This window comes from Nanorana parkeri, unplaced genomic scaffold (genome assembly GCF_000935625.1).
Source record: "Nanorana parkeri isolate BGI_ZX_2015 unplaced genomic scaffold, ASM93562v1 scaffold1318, whole genome shotgun sequence".
Classification (NCBI taxonomy): domain Eukaryota; kingdom Metazoa; phylum Chordata; class Amphibia; order Anura; family Dicroglossidae; genus Nanorana; species Nanorana parkeri.
This window is the reverse complement of record NW_017307586.1, coordinates 187,621-203,473: the sequence shown is the minus strand read 5'-3', so window position 1 is coordinate 203,473 and position 15,853 is coordinate 187,621. Positions and strand designations below refer to the sequence as shown.

Below are 15,853 nucleotides of genomic sequence, written 5' to 3'. Positions count from 1 at the left end.
GGGCTGGGAGAGAGAGAATGAGCAGGTTTGAGATGTGATTACCATGATTGGTTGTCATAGTGATTACATGATCGAGTACCACGCTGATTGGTCTCACCTCATTGGGGCGAGACCTGCTGCTGTCAGTTTTTACCTTTTTCATTTTGTTTGCATCTTAGTGCTGCTGATCTCCTCCACCCACTTTATGTCTACCTGAACTTCCTCCAGTGGAGCCCGCACTATACTGAACTGGTTTTCCGATAGTGTCAGTGGTGGACCGTTACTACGCAATGGGCATTTGTAGTGTCAATCAGGAACAGGTGGTAATAGATAATGACATTTTCATTCCTGGACAGAAAGGGAGCAATGAGTGTTTGCTTTCATCTAGGGATAAACATAAAAAAGTTATAGTCGCCTGAACCTCGGAGCTAGACTAGTCCCTGCAACCTCTTTCCCCCTCCACTCCAGCCGTCTAAGGTCCAGTGAGTCATCATGTTCTATACACTGAGGGGAATTATCGAAACTGGAGCAGAAACAATCTGGAGCAGCTGCCCATGAGAACCAATCAGCATCTCTGTTCAGTTTGCTCAGGTAAGATCTGAAAATTAGACAGAGAAGCTGATTGGTTGCAGTGCAAATCTGCTCCAGATTTGATAAATTCCCCCCACAGTGTATAGGACATGAGGACACCGAGGGACACTCCACAGCGGGAGTGGATGGGGTGAGAGCCTGCACAGACAGACCAGTCTAACAGCCAGCCAGCTCTGAGGTACAGGTGAGTATAACTTTTTATTTTCATCACTAGAGGAAAACAAGAACTTAAAAAGGAGAACTATGAGGCGAGTAAAAATCACTCACCTCATAGTTCTAGCCGACCTGTGACAATGAAAATGTCACAGGTCGGCTCAATAGATCGGGAAGTGAGCGAACACATACTGTCGCTTTCTCACTTCTCAAACCTGTCCCTGCAGGGAGCCGTGACTGTCGCTCACGGCTCCCTGCAGGAATTCCCCCCCTCTCCCCTGTCCGATCATCCAGCACTGACTGGCCTGAACGGACGGGGGAGGGGGCAGGCACAGCTGGCTCTGCGTCTAGAGCCAGCTGTCACTCACGCAGCTGGGTGGATCTCGACAGTACTGTCGGGATCCGTCCCGGCTGCGGCGTCTCAGTATACCGTGAGCTGTAGCTCGCGGTATACTGAGCTTTGGTTGACGGGAGGACGCTAGTTTGTGTCCTCCCATTACCCTTAGGAGAACTATGGGGAAAAGCCCCGACCCCATAGCTCTCCTTTAACCCTTGCAGTGCAGGGGTAGCCCCAATGTAACGGTTACGAATATTGATGCCCGGAGTTTTACATATTACACATCTGAAATTTTGTAGCATCCATGTGCATGAAAATTTACACATGTGAACGCAGCATTTTTGCGCACCTCTGCAGGAGCCCTAGGATTAGAATCTCCCACACTTTGGGAGATCTTCTCTAACTTCCTGTTGCATCTGTGGGACAGGAAGTGAAGGGAAATTTTCCCAATGGTACAAAATAGCAAAAAATTATCTGATGAGGTTTAACCCTTCTCTACTTCATATGAAACAAAACAAAAACAAAAAATACTGGCTATACAAACATTGTAAGCAATATATCAATAATCTTGCCTGAATTATACTGTACATTTCATTTCATGTTCTGTTCTAAACAGACCGGGCTGATTCACCTAAAACCTCTAGAAACTTCAAAGAACATTGTAACCCAGAATCCATTGATTTCGGGTCTGACAACTAATAAAAACAACTCTGCAACTATTCCCCCTTTGTCCAGAGCTAAAAGTCACTTATTTCCTAATCACTAAAACACAATTTCTATTGTAAGACACACAAACACGACACATTCAATGAGGTCACATAAAAAGCACATGTACACACACTGAGTAAGAGGCGATAAATTACCGAAATCAATCAATAGGAATCAGTAGGAAGTGAGGACCCTGCTAAGCCTCTTGACACATCATCCATACAGCTCTGCCCCAACAAAGATGGCGGCCAGGCCCCGCCCCACTGCTGCGTCCTCACCACTGCCTAATGAAAACTTAGCAATTTGTACCAAGCGTTCTCGCACAGCAGAAGTAGTTGAGCAATTCCAGTGCCAGCATATTAGCGTCATAAGTCCGCTACACACCGGAAGATGCTATTTTCAGATAACGAATCACCACACACGACTTTTCAAAGTCCATACACAGTTTTATACAAATAGAGGTGTCATGTTTTCGTCACGTGCCGTACCAATGCGTGACATTTGATAAGGGTTTCTAATGAAGGCAACACTAGACGCGGAGACATCCAGCAAAACAGGCACCTACAGGGACTACTAATAACTTAGTAGCGCCCCAAAGAGGTTGCTAGGCGACCAGGTCCGGGCAAGGCATGCGAAGGGGCGGTGCCGCGCGTGTTGGTAAAGCAGCGTGAGGAGGGCAGCGAGGGAAGTGAGAAGAGACAGGGGGAGGGGACAGCCGGAGAGGGTGCAGACTCTTGTGGTAGTGCAGGAACGGAGCACGTTGTACCGGCTGGTAGAGAGTAGCATTGCACAGTCAGCTCTTCCCTAGACTTTGGCACGTATCTCCCGGCGGGCAGCATGAAGGTGGCATCAGAAGAACCCCAGGCTAAGAAGCAGAAGCTGGAGGAGAAGGCACTGAGGTAATAGCGCGCCACTTCTTACAATGCATGTGTGAGCAGGACACAGTCCTCTCCCCATGTGTACAAGAATGCAGCCTGGGGCTGTGCCACATCTCCCAGCCAGCTCCCTGCATTCATTTATCAGCCAGAAACCGCCTTTGCGATCTTACATGTCACTTTCAGTACTTTTAAATTTGCTTTCTTATTTTTAATAGTAAAATAATCCATTTCATTTAGGCACTTCCTGTAATTGGGTGACAACGCTCTGTCCCTGTTGCCTAGTTGGGATTCTGAGTAGTCACATGGGTTTCTGACTCAAGTTATGCAGGCAGGTCCAGTGCTGTAACCTTTGCGGCATCCCGCGCATGAGTGATGATATACAGCCATGGCTGCAATACATGGATGTAGGCAGAAAGAGGCTGCAGGAGGTCAGCAGTGTGCTGATATGCAACAAACAATGGCAATCATGTGATTGATACACGGCAAAAACTGTCATTCTGATATTCAGATTTGTTATCAATATTAAAGTCTTGTCCCCACTATGTCCATTGATCTGTGTCTTCTCGCACATGCCCATAGACAACAATTGTGTTTGTGTGTCCTGTGCAGGAGAACCCGGCAGACGTGGCTGCCATATGGCTCAGCTTGTTGGTGATGCCAGTGATTGAAAAGTGATCCCGGTCTGTTCTTATGGCGGGGTGCCATGTTCTCTTCTGACCTCTAATCATTAGCTACAAATACTTGGACTATGTGCCTGCTGATCGCCGGCCTGATCTGCACAAGACATTTGGAGTTCTTAGCCATGCAAGCCGGTCACCTTCCCCCTTTTTTATGTGTTTTAGAAGATGAAATCTGATTGCTTGCTTTTGCTCTACTTCTGTTCCCGTTTAGGCCCCGTTCACATTGAGCGATTTATCGCGCGGTAATTCCCGCGATATCCCGCTTCGTGTGTCGCTACAGCAGGACCCTTTTTGGAGCGGATTTTGCCGCGATTCATATGGGGAGGGGGGGGGGAGATTCATCAAAACTGGAGCAGATAACATCTGGAGCAGTTCAGCTCTCTTCAGTTTGCTCAGGTAAGATTTGAACATGAGACAGAGAAGCTGATTGGTTGCTGTGATTTTGTCTGCTCCAGTTTTGATACATTCCCCTCACTATGTATACAATGAGAGGAAATTAGCAAAACTGGAGAAGACACAAAAAGGAGCAGTTACCCCTAGTAACCAATCAGATTCTTTCTTTTATTTCCAAAGCTTAACTGATGAGAGAAGCTGATTGGTTACTATGGGCAACTGCTCCAGATAGAGCTCCCCCTATTGTGACTGAATCTGTTACCCATAACGACTAGTCAGGCTCATTGTGTCATCAGAAAGGTGACCAGTGCTTGGTGAGACCAGCCATACATGTTAGATTTCAGTCGTTGCCACGTCCAGGCTGTTTATCACATGACACTCTTCACATCATCAAAAAGTATGAAGTAGCCTGTGCATGGAATCTTCCCTGCCAGCCATTGTATTAGCATTGGATGTAGGAATGGAAGTGTCACACCCTTTCACATGGGCAGTCTGATCGGGTCTGCCTGTCAGTATTTCAGACACCCCAGATCAGACGCCCAATGCAAGTCTATGGGCAGCCGTGTGTAAACGGACTCTGGTCAGGTCGGGAAATGCAAACCGAAACAGAACAGTGTTCCATTTTGATAGACCCAATTGTGCTGGAACGGGGGTAATCTGATGTAAACAGACACATGTCCATTCACATCCGATTGCCAGCACACCGACATTGGGTCCAGTCACTAAAGTTTTTTTATTCCTATATCGCAAGATGGAGGAATAAACTGTATGGATGTGACAGAGGTGACATCCGATCCTTACCGCTCCGATCAGGAGAGGATCCATGTATAGATCCCCCTTCTGATCAGCCTGTGTGAAAGGGACCTAATAGTTCACATACCGCATTATTACATTAAGGGCACGGGCCATGCGAGTAGAGTAGTCTATGCGTTTCAGGAGTCCGAAACAATTTCCCTTCACCCGGGCTTAATGAGAGAAATGCAGCTTGAAAGTTGTTGGGGTACTTCCTGTTTGGCTGCAGTGGCTATTGTAATCAGGCAGCAGCAGCGGCTATCAGAATACCTGTGCAGGGAATGCAGCTGATAGTGATGCTGTCACTGGGCCTAATGAGCAAATGAGGGTGCACCAAAAACTTGGCTCACGGAACACTGATTTTTGGAATGTGCCAATTAATTGTTCAAGTTGATAAGTTTAGTGAGATGTTTAAGAAAAGCCAAAGTGCAACATGTTGTGTGATATGCGCCAAATCATTTTTGAGAAAATAAGTTTGTCAGTATTTGGCGCAAAGGAGGTGGGCAGTATTAAACCAAGAGGTTGATGGTGGAATCCAGTTAGGGTCATGGGTTTTGTGCGATGAAATGTAATAGTTTGCTCCACTATTGCCCATATAGATGTGAGACCTCGCATTCCTCAACAATTCCTGCCGAAATGTGGAAACGTGTACCACCAGCTTGGGTGACTGCTCTGTGGTTTTCCACTTCATGTAAACGAAGTATGTCATTCTGGAGCTTCTGTATATTTTGCTGAAGTTCCGTAGTTTGTGTTCATGACCTTTTAGGTTGAAGCAACAGGTAAGATTAGTAAGTTCCATCAGTTGCCAGTCTTTTTTTTTTTTTTTAATACATTGTGGCCAGAAGCAATATGTTTTTGCAGATCTTCTATGATGGCTGCATCAGTCTGCTCTGTAAAATACAGAAGGCAGTGCTGGGTGAGCACTTAGGGGTGTTTTTATAAAAAATGCGCAGAGCTTTTCACTCTGCAAACATCGTAGCACCACAATATGGCCACTAGATGGCGCCAAGGAGTAGAAGAAATCTGCTCCTTGGCTCCATCTAGTGGCCATAATGTGGTGCAAATCTGAAAAAAGACATCAGCAGAGCTGTTCACTTGTTTTATAAATACACGCCTAATCTTGTATCTTTGCAGCCACTCATTGAGTGGAGCACGTATATGGATTTGTGTAGCAGGACAACCAGCTTAAATAGATGGAAGGATTACAGAGAAGCTTTGGAGTGGCTAGGCTCTGTTCCTTGAGTCAGGAAAATTCAGCATTCTCATGTGCCTAGAGTGTACTTGGAAAGCTTTTAACCTTTCCTTCCTCTAACCTCTCATGTTTCATTATTAAACACATCTAGAATCGGACTGGTACACACTGCAGGAAGAAGTGTTATTTTACACGACTGGTATCACTTTATACCTCTAGAGTCCTGTTCTCATACACGTATACCAAGGTGTAGTGGTGGTATACAGTGCCTCTCCCTGCCCCCCAAGACTGGAAGTAGTGTCTTTGTGCTTTACTTGATCTGTTTTTGAAGATGGTTGGCCTATTCAAATATGAGAGCAATAAGGAAAAAAAAGTGTAACTCCAGCCAAAACATTTATTTTTGATAGAGTAGAGAATGGTTAGAAGCTATATCAGGTTTTATTACATCTGTGTCACTGTTGGGGAGCTTAACCCTTACGTTTCCCCGGTGAGAAATGTCACAGGAGAGGGAGTGAAGAAAAATCCAAAAATATACCTAGTCACCTGGAGGTGAAGAGAACAGGGGACGCCTTTTCCACATACAGCACAAGTGGGAATTACTGTGGGGAGATTGTCTCCTACGCCTATTGTATCCCCAAAAAGGGAGGGGGAAGTCTCACCAATGGGTCCACACTTGTAATAACATAGAGTGAGGAAGGTTTAGAACTTCCATCTAAAAACAATAATAAAAAAAAAGTTTGAGTTTCAAGGACAAGAACCAAGGACAATGCATAAAAGGGAATTTAATAAAAAAAAGGAAGTGATTCAATTTAACATTAAAAACATGATCTTCTGTCTGAGATTTTTGTCTTAAAGTGACAGTCTTTTCTTTTTTTCCCCCCCAATATATCTACTGCTAGCAAGTGGTAGATGTATACAAAAACATTAAAAAAAATAAAGTTACCAAATAGGTAAAAACTTACCTGTGTCTCTGCTGCTCACCCCCTGGCTGCAGAATCCAGCTTCCCCGAACTGCCATGCGGGAGGATGAGTGCGGGTGCATGTGCAGTGAAGTTCACCAATGGGGAGAGAAGGAGAGCTACAATCAAAGCCAATGCACGCAGCTGGGAGCGTGCAGGTCAGACAGATGGCGTAGGACAGGAAGAAAAGGCATTCTGCGCTGGATCAGAGACTGGCACCAGCGCTTCCAGGGATTGCTGAAAATAAGTGGAAGGAAAAAGATGATCCCATCAAGAGGCATCACCTATGGACGCTAGTTTGTGTCCTCCCGTTACCCTAAGGAGAACTATGGGGAAAAGCCCTGACCCCATAGTTCTCCTTTAAGCCAATTCCCCCCCTTTTACTCGTCTGTCTGACATTTGTCAAATAGGATATAAGCGGAAATCTTCATGAGACAAAGACGCAATAAAAACCTTTTAGAGATTATAAACCTTTCAGAGTGCTTTTTTGGGGGGACTTTAAAGTGACTGTCGCTTAAACAAACTTGCAAATAACAGCCGTAGCTGCAAAGGAGAAAGTAAATAGCAGCCCGCATGCCATACGTTGCTGTGCTCTTTAGTGGTTGGCAGGAGGAACTGGTAAGTGCAGTTGGGTGACACAGGAGAAACTTGACCTGCTGATTGCTCTTCAGTGCAGCAGGAAAGATGATTGTTTTACTTTTCTCCTTTGCAGGTTCTTCTTTTATTTGTAAGTTTAGTTAAGCAATAGCCACTTAAATTGTTTGGTTTAGTATTTCGTATCTGGCAACACATGACACTAAAGATTATAAATTACTGTGACTGTAAACAATGTGCAAATCTATCCCACCAGGCAATAGAACAGACATTATTCTCAGAGGTTTGCAAAGTTATTAAGGAATGTTATTTTTCTGTAATCTATATTAGCTGTTAGGGAGCTCTGCTACCCTCTCCAAGCAGTGCATGCCTTCCTAGTGGACACATGTGTTGTATGAAGGGATGAAGATGTACTTTGGTGGAGCTCCATCTCTTAAGCTGGAAGCTGTTTGCATATTGCATGTCCTGGATTTGAGGCCTTGTATAGCACTTACTAAATTAGAATGGATGTATTTCGTCTCCTGTCTAAGACCAGATTATATATTTTACATGTTTGTTTGAGGTGCAGAGCAACACGGCTCCTTTTCATTGCCAAGTTTAATCATTAAAAAAAAAAAAGGTTTGAAATTTCTGGTATTCCCTCCCCTCTTTTAGATAGGTAGGTTTATGTTATGCATATGTAGACTGACACTGAAACACATTACTTTTCTCATGTGTTCTTGGCATCTAATCTGCACATTTTGTCTGGCAGCATGTAGATGAATAACACTATAACAAATACAGCAGCTGGTTTTATATTTTAAGTTGTGGAAACCTGAACTGGGAAAAGTATGTGATGGTATGTAGGATGCCTGTGCTAGCCTTCTGAAAATGTTAATTGCCTGGCTGCTTCCTGATATAGGAAGAATGTGGAGCTTATGCTGCATCCTTGGACATTAAAATAAAGCTTTCTGGCTAGGGCTGCAACAACTAATCAACATAATCGATTATAATCGATGATTGAAAAAGTTGACAACTTTTTTTAATCATCGATTAATCGGCTTCCGATTAGTTGGCCCTGTTCACAGCTCCACACACGCTGCACGCCGCACCTCCTCCCCACCTCACGCTCGCCACTGCCACACCCGCCAGCATCCACGCTCCACACGCAGCACCTCCTTCCCGCCTCACTGCCCGCCCACATCCATGATTGGCACAGGGATGCGGGGAGAAGTAAGGAGGAGCAGGTGTGGGGGGATGACAGCCGCCGATAGACAGGCCCGATCTCAGAAGCAAGTTGCTGGAAGACTGCTCATGATGCACTTTCCCCACATTTACTTCACCGCTCCAAGCTTTCTCCTGTGATGGACTACAATCTCAATACAAACTAGAAGTCCATCACTGGAGCCATTTAATAAAAAATCTATTTTATCCGATTAATCGAACTTAATAATCGCCTAACTAATCAATTTTGAAAATCGTTAGCTGCAGCTCTATTTCTGGCAGTTCCAGGGCTTAACAGGAATAGATGTAGTTTGTATGTGGCTGTGGCCAAATAAATCCTTCATTTTAGCATTTTCCATAGGACCATTTTTCCCTTGGAAAGCATGCTTACATGTAGCAGAGAGGTTAACAAGTGTCTCCATAAAGCAATAACTTATGATACTTGCTAACATAACGCAGGTCTATGTACTGGGGAAAAAAATACAAACTATGATTAGAATTTAGGCTGTGTTGATGGACAGGATGCTTTTTCTGCCATATTTGTATCCGAACAATTCGTATAAGGGAGGCTGTAACAATGTGTCAAGTTTTCTCTTGTTAGTAGTATAAATGTTTCTCTAGAAGTGATATCTCTTACTGTCTGTCTAAATATATTTGGGACACAATTTTGTAAATTACTTTTTGGTTCTGTTCATCAAATTTACCTTGCATAGAACTATTCTACCTCTCCATCTGCATGTAATACTTGATATACAGACAAATAGACATACATTTATAAAGACAAATACACATATTTATAAAGAACTGTCACCTTCAGCAAACTATCATAGGTGGGTACTAATTCCCCGGTAATTTAAAACAAATGCATCAGTTTCCCCTTCAGTGAATATATAGTGAATGTCACATTGCTTTATAGATCTGTTCCTTAACGTTGTTTTTCTTTACTTTTATTCCTCCTAATATATTTAGCAGGCTGGTAAATTCATGATAACTTTTGGGATTATGGCGCTGTCTACTGGAAGAATATAGAACAGCAGCTGCAATAATTGATAGGAATTCCTTACCTATATCTCCCAGTGTGGTATTCCTTCTAAGTGCAGTGTTTATTGCTTCTCTAATGTAAAACTAGTTTTTCTTGTATACAGAAACTAAAATATTTATTTCTTTTAATTAGACTTGACAGCTTTAGATAATGTTCCCGGGCGTTTGTACATGGTATAAAAACATTTTGGGTTTTTTCTAAATCTTTTTTTGAGGTCTTGCATACATGCAATGCCTTGTTAATAATTTCCATGTATATGGTGTGAAATCTTGCCATATAGTACGGTGTTCTGTCTTAAATTATGGAGTAAACAGTTGTCTTTTTGTAGCTTCTGATGGGGTTGAGATCTCTGGACAGTGTCTCTACTCAATAATTATCTCTTGCTTTTAGGGACTGGGTATCGTAGCATATACAATGCAAAAAAATCCCCCTGGTTAATAAATAAAAACATCGCTGGCACATTTTTAATTTTTTAAATTTTTTTTTAACTAAAGCTGTTGCTTTTTAACTAAAAGTTGTTTTGGGCTTTAAAGTATGTCACCACAGGCTGCCAACAGATATAATGACAGCTTGTACAAGAAAATGGCCTATACTTTCCAGCAGCCTGTTGGATGCATTATTGCTCTCTGGGTGCTGCAGGTATCCAAACCTTCCTAGTATGCCAGATACCTGCTTTACCTGCTGTGTGCTGAAGTTTCTTTTGGGGAAGGGAGGAATTACATTGTGTGTGTGAACTTTCTCCTTCAGTTCCCTCCTCTGCTGATTGACAGCAGGCAGTGGGGTGGGTTTAATAGCCAGCCTGCTATTGGCTATTGCAATTTAAAATAGCCAATAGGACGCTGGCTATTGCTCACAGCCACTGCATGCTGTGTTGATATTCAGCTGCCTCCAGAAGGCAGCTGTCATTCTCCAGTGAAGGGGAAAGGTGACACTGGGGGTCTAAAAAGACCCCCCTATTGTCACCTTTTAAAGAGAACCTGTCACCTCCAATGTGCTGTCACGTAGGGGACTTCAGTCCCACCATGTGATTGCAATGAAGTTAAGTAAAATAACATTCTACAAGTCTTGTAGAAGATGGGGGGCTATACAAACTATTGCAGGAAGTCTCACTGTTGGAGCCTGAGATCTATACAAGAAGCCGGCATGTGAGTTCTCCCAAGTGTAGTATCACGAACTGAGGCCTGTGGAAAATGTTAGTATAAGTCTGTATATCAAACCAGCAATAGAATAAAATGAATACAGCAAAGTAATGAAAGTGTTAGTCTGCTGTGATGATGGAGCCTGTACATGTATATTTAGCAAATCTTGTGTGTTTTCATAGATTCATATCTACGGATGTACAATTTGTGCACTGCTTTTATTTTGATTTCTGGGCTGAATAAACAAGTAACACTGTTGCAGAGGTTACAGATTGCGTAAATGTCATGAGATGAACCTTGACTTCTGCCCCCTGGAGTGCAGCTTGTTCCAACGAGAGAGAACACAGAAAAAGTGGAGGGCACAGCGAGGGATGATCCTACAAAACATGACTTGGTAGAAGGAAAGCAAAACCCACAAATCTATATTGGATTCAAAGAATCAAACTGCTCATAACCCACAAAGATGCTTTTTTCCCATAACGTCTTCCAGGACAGCATCACGAGATGGAATCTCCTCCCCCACACACAGGAAACACGTCACTTAATTTGCTTAAAAGACCCTCCTCTCCTCCACTCCCTCAGTCTTTTGTGTTTCCTCAGTCAAGCTGGGGAGCACGTCACAGAACGCTGAGAGGGGCTTCCATGTGGTGATGCTGCCCGGGAAGTCTTTTGTTTATGGCCTGTCTGTGTAGGACAGAGGGGTAGGTTTGCCTACCTTGTGTGAGCCCCAGGGATTCTCCTAGCGCTGCAGGAGATGAGGCTGGCTTCCTTTCCCCCTTCAGTGCCCAGTGCGGGCCGGGACCGGGAGGAAACCCCCTTGGCTGGTCAGGGGAATCGGTGGACCGCCGTTCAGAGGCGTCTGTCCGGTTCTCAGGGCCTCGGGACGTGTTCCACGGCCAGACCGGGTGGCCGCGTACGTCACTTCCGGCGCGGGTGACGTCATTTCCGGGCGCCGGGCTTGTGCGTTCCAAGCCTCGTTTTCGGCGCAGGAGATAGGGGAGGGCTCGGCTGGTGCTTAATACAGCGTGAATCTCAGTAGTGACTGAGAAGAAACGCTGACAGGCTTCTTTTCAACAGGCTCTGCGGACATGGATCCTGGGTTACCCCTGCAGCTTGCAGTGACTGCGGATACCGGTCTTCCAAGCACCAGCATGGCTCAGGTATGGAAGATGTGTACTATCTTACCTCCCTGTTACCTCTGATGTTTCTTTTCCTCCACCTGGGGTCCCTTGGTGTTGGATGCTTTGGTGTGGAGGGGCACTCTAACCCCTTCTTTTGTTCAGTCGTAAACCAGTAACGAGGCGTATATACGGGAAGGTGTGGAAGACATTCAGCTCTTGGAGGCACCATAATCATAGAGATTATACAGTCCCAGCCGTTTTGGATTTTCTGCAACAGGGGGCTGATATGGGGCTGGCAGTTAGTACCCTCAGGGTCTGTCACTAGCTGGGGATCAGCTTGTGGCTAGGTTCTTTAAAGCCCTGGAAAGGCTTAGACCAGTGGTGGTCCGTTCGGTTCCCCAATGGAATTTGTCTACGGTGTTGCAGGTGCTCACAGCCGCTCCCTTTGAGCCCTTGGATGACGTCTCACTTAGAAACCTTACCTTAAAAACAGTGTTTTTGGTAGCCATTACTTCTGCTCGTAGTGAGCTCCAAGCCCTATCCATTAAGGAACCGTTCCTGTCTATTTTTGAGGATCGGGTTGTCCTTCAGACAGATCCGGCTTTTCTGCCAAAGGTCGCTTCAAGGTGCAACAGGGTGCAGGAGATCATTCTACCTACATTCTGTCCCAAACCAGTAGGTAGCAGGGAATCAGGTTTTCACTGTTTAGATGTGAGACGTTGTTTGCTCCAGTACTTGAAAATTTCCAAGGACTTTCGGAGATCTGAATCACTATTTGTGCTGTTCTCTGGTGGGTCCAAGGGGAAGCAAGCTTCTAGATCCTCCTTAGCTAGGTGGTTGAGGCAGGCCATTATGGAAGCTTATGGAGTGTTAGATGTTCCTCCCCCGTCTTTGGTGACGGCACATTCAACTAGAGCTTTAGCAACATCCTGGGCCGAACGAGCTGGTGCTACATGGTCAAGTTACTCCACCTTCGCAAAGCATTATCGCCTAGATCTCAATACCGCAGGGGATCAGGCATTCGGCAGGAAGGTACTACAAGCGGTGGTCCCGCCCTAATTGGTAAGTTCTTGGTTATCCTCTCGTGATGCTGTCCTGGAAGACGTTATGGGAAATTCAGAGTTAGGACTTACCGGTAACTCTATTTCCATTAGTCTTCCAGGACAGCAACTGCCCGCCCATTGATGCTTGTAGTGTTAATGTGATGTAGTGGTATTGCCTGTTTGTGCCTTGTCTTTTTCCAGCTTGCCTTCGGTTCTCGTGATGACTGAGGGAGTGGAGGAGAGGAGGGTCTTTTAAGCAAATTAAGTGACGTGTTTCCTGTGTGTGGGGGAGGAGATTCCATCTCGTGATGCTGTCCTGGAAGACTAATGGAAATAGAGTTACCGGTAAGTCCTAACTCTGAATTTTTTCCCCCATTTTTTATTTCCTAATGTGAAACTTTGGTACACAAGACAAACACATTTGATACAGTGTATGTCTATTCAGAGAGAGTTTTGGAAAAAGTGCCTGACCAGTGAAGGGGAAAGGGAGAGAGGACCCCCCTGAAATGATGGCAGATAGCACATGAAGCAATAGCTTCTCCTCCCCCCCTTCCCTTCATTAGCCGACAGCCACTTGGGGGAGGAGTCCAGTGACGTCCATGTCCGTGACGTCACCAGATCTCCGACGGAAGACCTGGAAGCCGGCGGAGAGGTGAGTACTGATCAACAGAACTTTGATCGATCAAAAAAATTAACGCTTAATCGAGGGATTAATCGTTAATTTCCGCAGCCCTCATACACTGAGTGGCCAGATTATTATGACCACCTGACGTTTGTAGGCAAATTAGCTATAATTTCGTGCTGAAGTTGCTAGAGGGCCAGACCATTATAAATAGGGAAGCAGGTTGTTTACTACGACAGTAGAAGTGATTTTTTTTTTCTGAAGATATGGGTAAAAAATGCAATTTCACAGCCTTTGAACGTTGGATGATTGTTGGCGCTCAAGACATGGAGCGAGTATCAGCAAAACAGCAGAATTCGTTAAATGTTCAAGAGCAGCTGTTAAAGTGTTTAAAGACTGGACTGTCAGCTGAAAATCTGGGTCTGAACGTGCGAATTGTAGCCGTCAGCGACTAGTCAATGTTAGGGCAGAACGGAGAGTGGCAAGACTGGTACAAGACAACAGAAGGGCAACAGTGCAGTGTCAGATTCCTCGCATCACCTTTCAACATCTCATGGAGTCACGAGGCGGCCCAAAGAAGTCATCTCGCGGAGTCATCTCGTGGACGAAGTACTGATGGGGTGGTCATAATAATCTGGCCACTATGCGTGTATGTGTATATATATATATATATATATCACCTAAAATGGGCTTTTAGTGCGTGCCAGGGCATTTGCATGCGTTCCAGGGCAGGAAAAATGGGGCAGTTTTTTTTTTTTTTTTACGTGGTCTGGAACTGACCGATGTGGTCAGTTTTGATACATTCTGTACCTGCTCTGCACCTGCTCCGCTCTTGGTGTGAACTAGCCTGGAAAGACAATCTGATCTGGCTGTATGACCTGTTACATTCGGGAGATATACAGATATTTCCGCACCACTGGAACAATAGACCTTACTACTGTAGCTATTATGCAATGTAGTTTGCTGGTTATGGCTTTATCTTCTCTATTACTAGGAATTACCTCCTAAGGAACTATATATTGACACACTTTTCTATTTATAAGGCAGCACTATTAGATATTTCCTATAAATGTCCATTTTCTATAGAATGTTTGTTTGATGTTCCTGAGAAAATGAACTCTCCCATCCATGTTCTCTTGTATTGAACTTTGACTTGTAATGAGAACTACACTTTTTACGGCCTGGGTCTGGGAGAATTGTTACAAAATGAGACTGATTTAAATAGTTATTTTTACTTTTTGATCCCAATAAGCAAGCAAGTTTCCATGCAGTATGCGTTTGCAGTCTTTCCCATGCCTTGTCTCAATCATCTACCTTTTAATCTCCGGGGTTGATTTACTAAAGGGAAATGGGATGTTCATTTTGCTTGGGAATTAGTGATTCTGGTGAAATTTCACTTTGCATTGAATACCTGAACACATGCAAGGTATTGTGCTAGTTAGGTATAATGTAGTTTTGGTTGCACATGATTGGATAATGCAAATCAGCAGAGCTTCACCTGATTCACTAAAGGGCAACTTCCCATGCAATGCACAAATTCCTGTGCAAAGTGAACATTGTATTTACTTTTAGAAATCAACCCCCTTGTCTCTGCTGATGTGAAGATTGGGATGTCCAGTGAAATACCTGATCTTGCTTGCTGCATAATTTTAAAGGGATTTGTCAGACAGAATATATTTGGTTTTATTTGACAGACTCAATATCATTTTGGAAATAAATTGTGTGTGTGCGCGCCTTGGTAGGAAATGGAATATTCACTTCTATACTGCATCAGCCACCGAACTGTTGGTCCCCTATGTAACTCGTCTGTAAAGAACTTCGAGCAGCAAAGTTAAGATCTTTTGCCACTAATATCATTAGTTATGGGGGGGGAGGCGTGCAACCGTTTCTACTGTAAGGTCGCACGTCTTCGGTCGAACAAGCAGGCTGGAAAACCCGCCGGGAATCGTACGATTCTCGGCGAGTTAGTGGCCTGTTTGTTCGACAACTACCGAACGGGCCGGTGTGCGCACACTGCCCGTTTGCAGTCATCTGAAGCCTGCCCCTCATTGCAGTCATCGCAAGCCCGCCCCCCTCAGGGGGGTGGGCTTGCGATGATTGCCAGTACGATTTGCTGTCCAAGATGGGCAGATCGTACGATTTTTTTTTAAAATTACTTTACAACCCTCGCAAGACAAAAGTCTTGCGAGGGTTGTAAAGTGGCTGGCCACCTTAAGGCTGGGTTTACACCTGGGTGTTCTTAATAGGCACGTTTTATGCTAGTCTTTTTTAAGCACCATTTTTTGTTCACTCACACACGCGTTCACTCGTTTTTTAACCTCTCTGGCGGTATGATTTAAAAAAAAAAAAAATTTCTATCTTTTTTTTCGTGTTTTTTTTTTTTTTTTTTTTTAACTTTCCCCCCGTTTTTGCCCCCCGGTACGCGGC

The 15,853-nt window shown here is 44.4% G+C and overlaps 2 protein-coding genes across 3 annotated transcripts in view; one reads left to right on the top strand and one right to left on the bottom strand.

The window, feature by feature from the left end:
• Positions 1-2,010, bottom strand: part of AP3M1 (adaptor related protein complex 3 mu 1 subunit) — a 40,963-nt gene extending 38,953 nt beyond the window's left edge. Inside the window, exon 1 of one of the 2 annotated variants that reach the window (XM_018569295.1) lies at positions 1,924-2,010. The gene's annotated coding sequence lies outside the window, so the exon portion shown is untranslated. Of the gene's footprint in view, positions 1-1,905 lie in introns of both variants that reach the window. The other variant, XM_018569296.1, reaches the window with a different exon arrangement.
• A 407-nt stretch (positions 2,011-2,417) lies between these two features.
• The window catches only part of ADK (adenosine kinase), a 160,298-nt gene continuing 146,862 nt past the window's right edge, over positions 2,418-15,853 (top strand). The window contains exon 1 of the mRNA XM_018569297.1: positions 2,418-2,667. Coding sequence (XP_018424799.1) covers positions 2,606-2,667 — 62 coding nt within the window. The 5' untranslated portion in view covers positions 2,418-2,605. The remainder of the gene's footprint in view (positions 2,668-15,853) is intronic.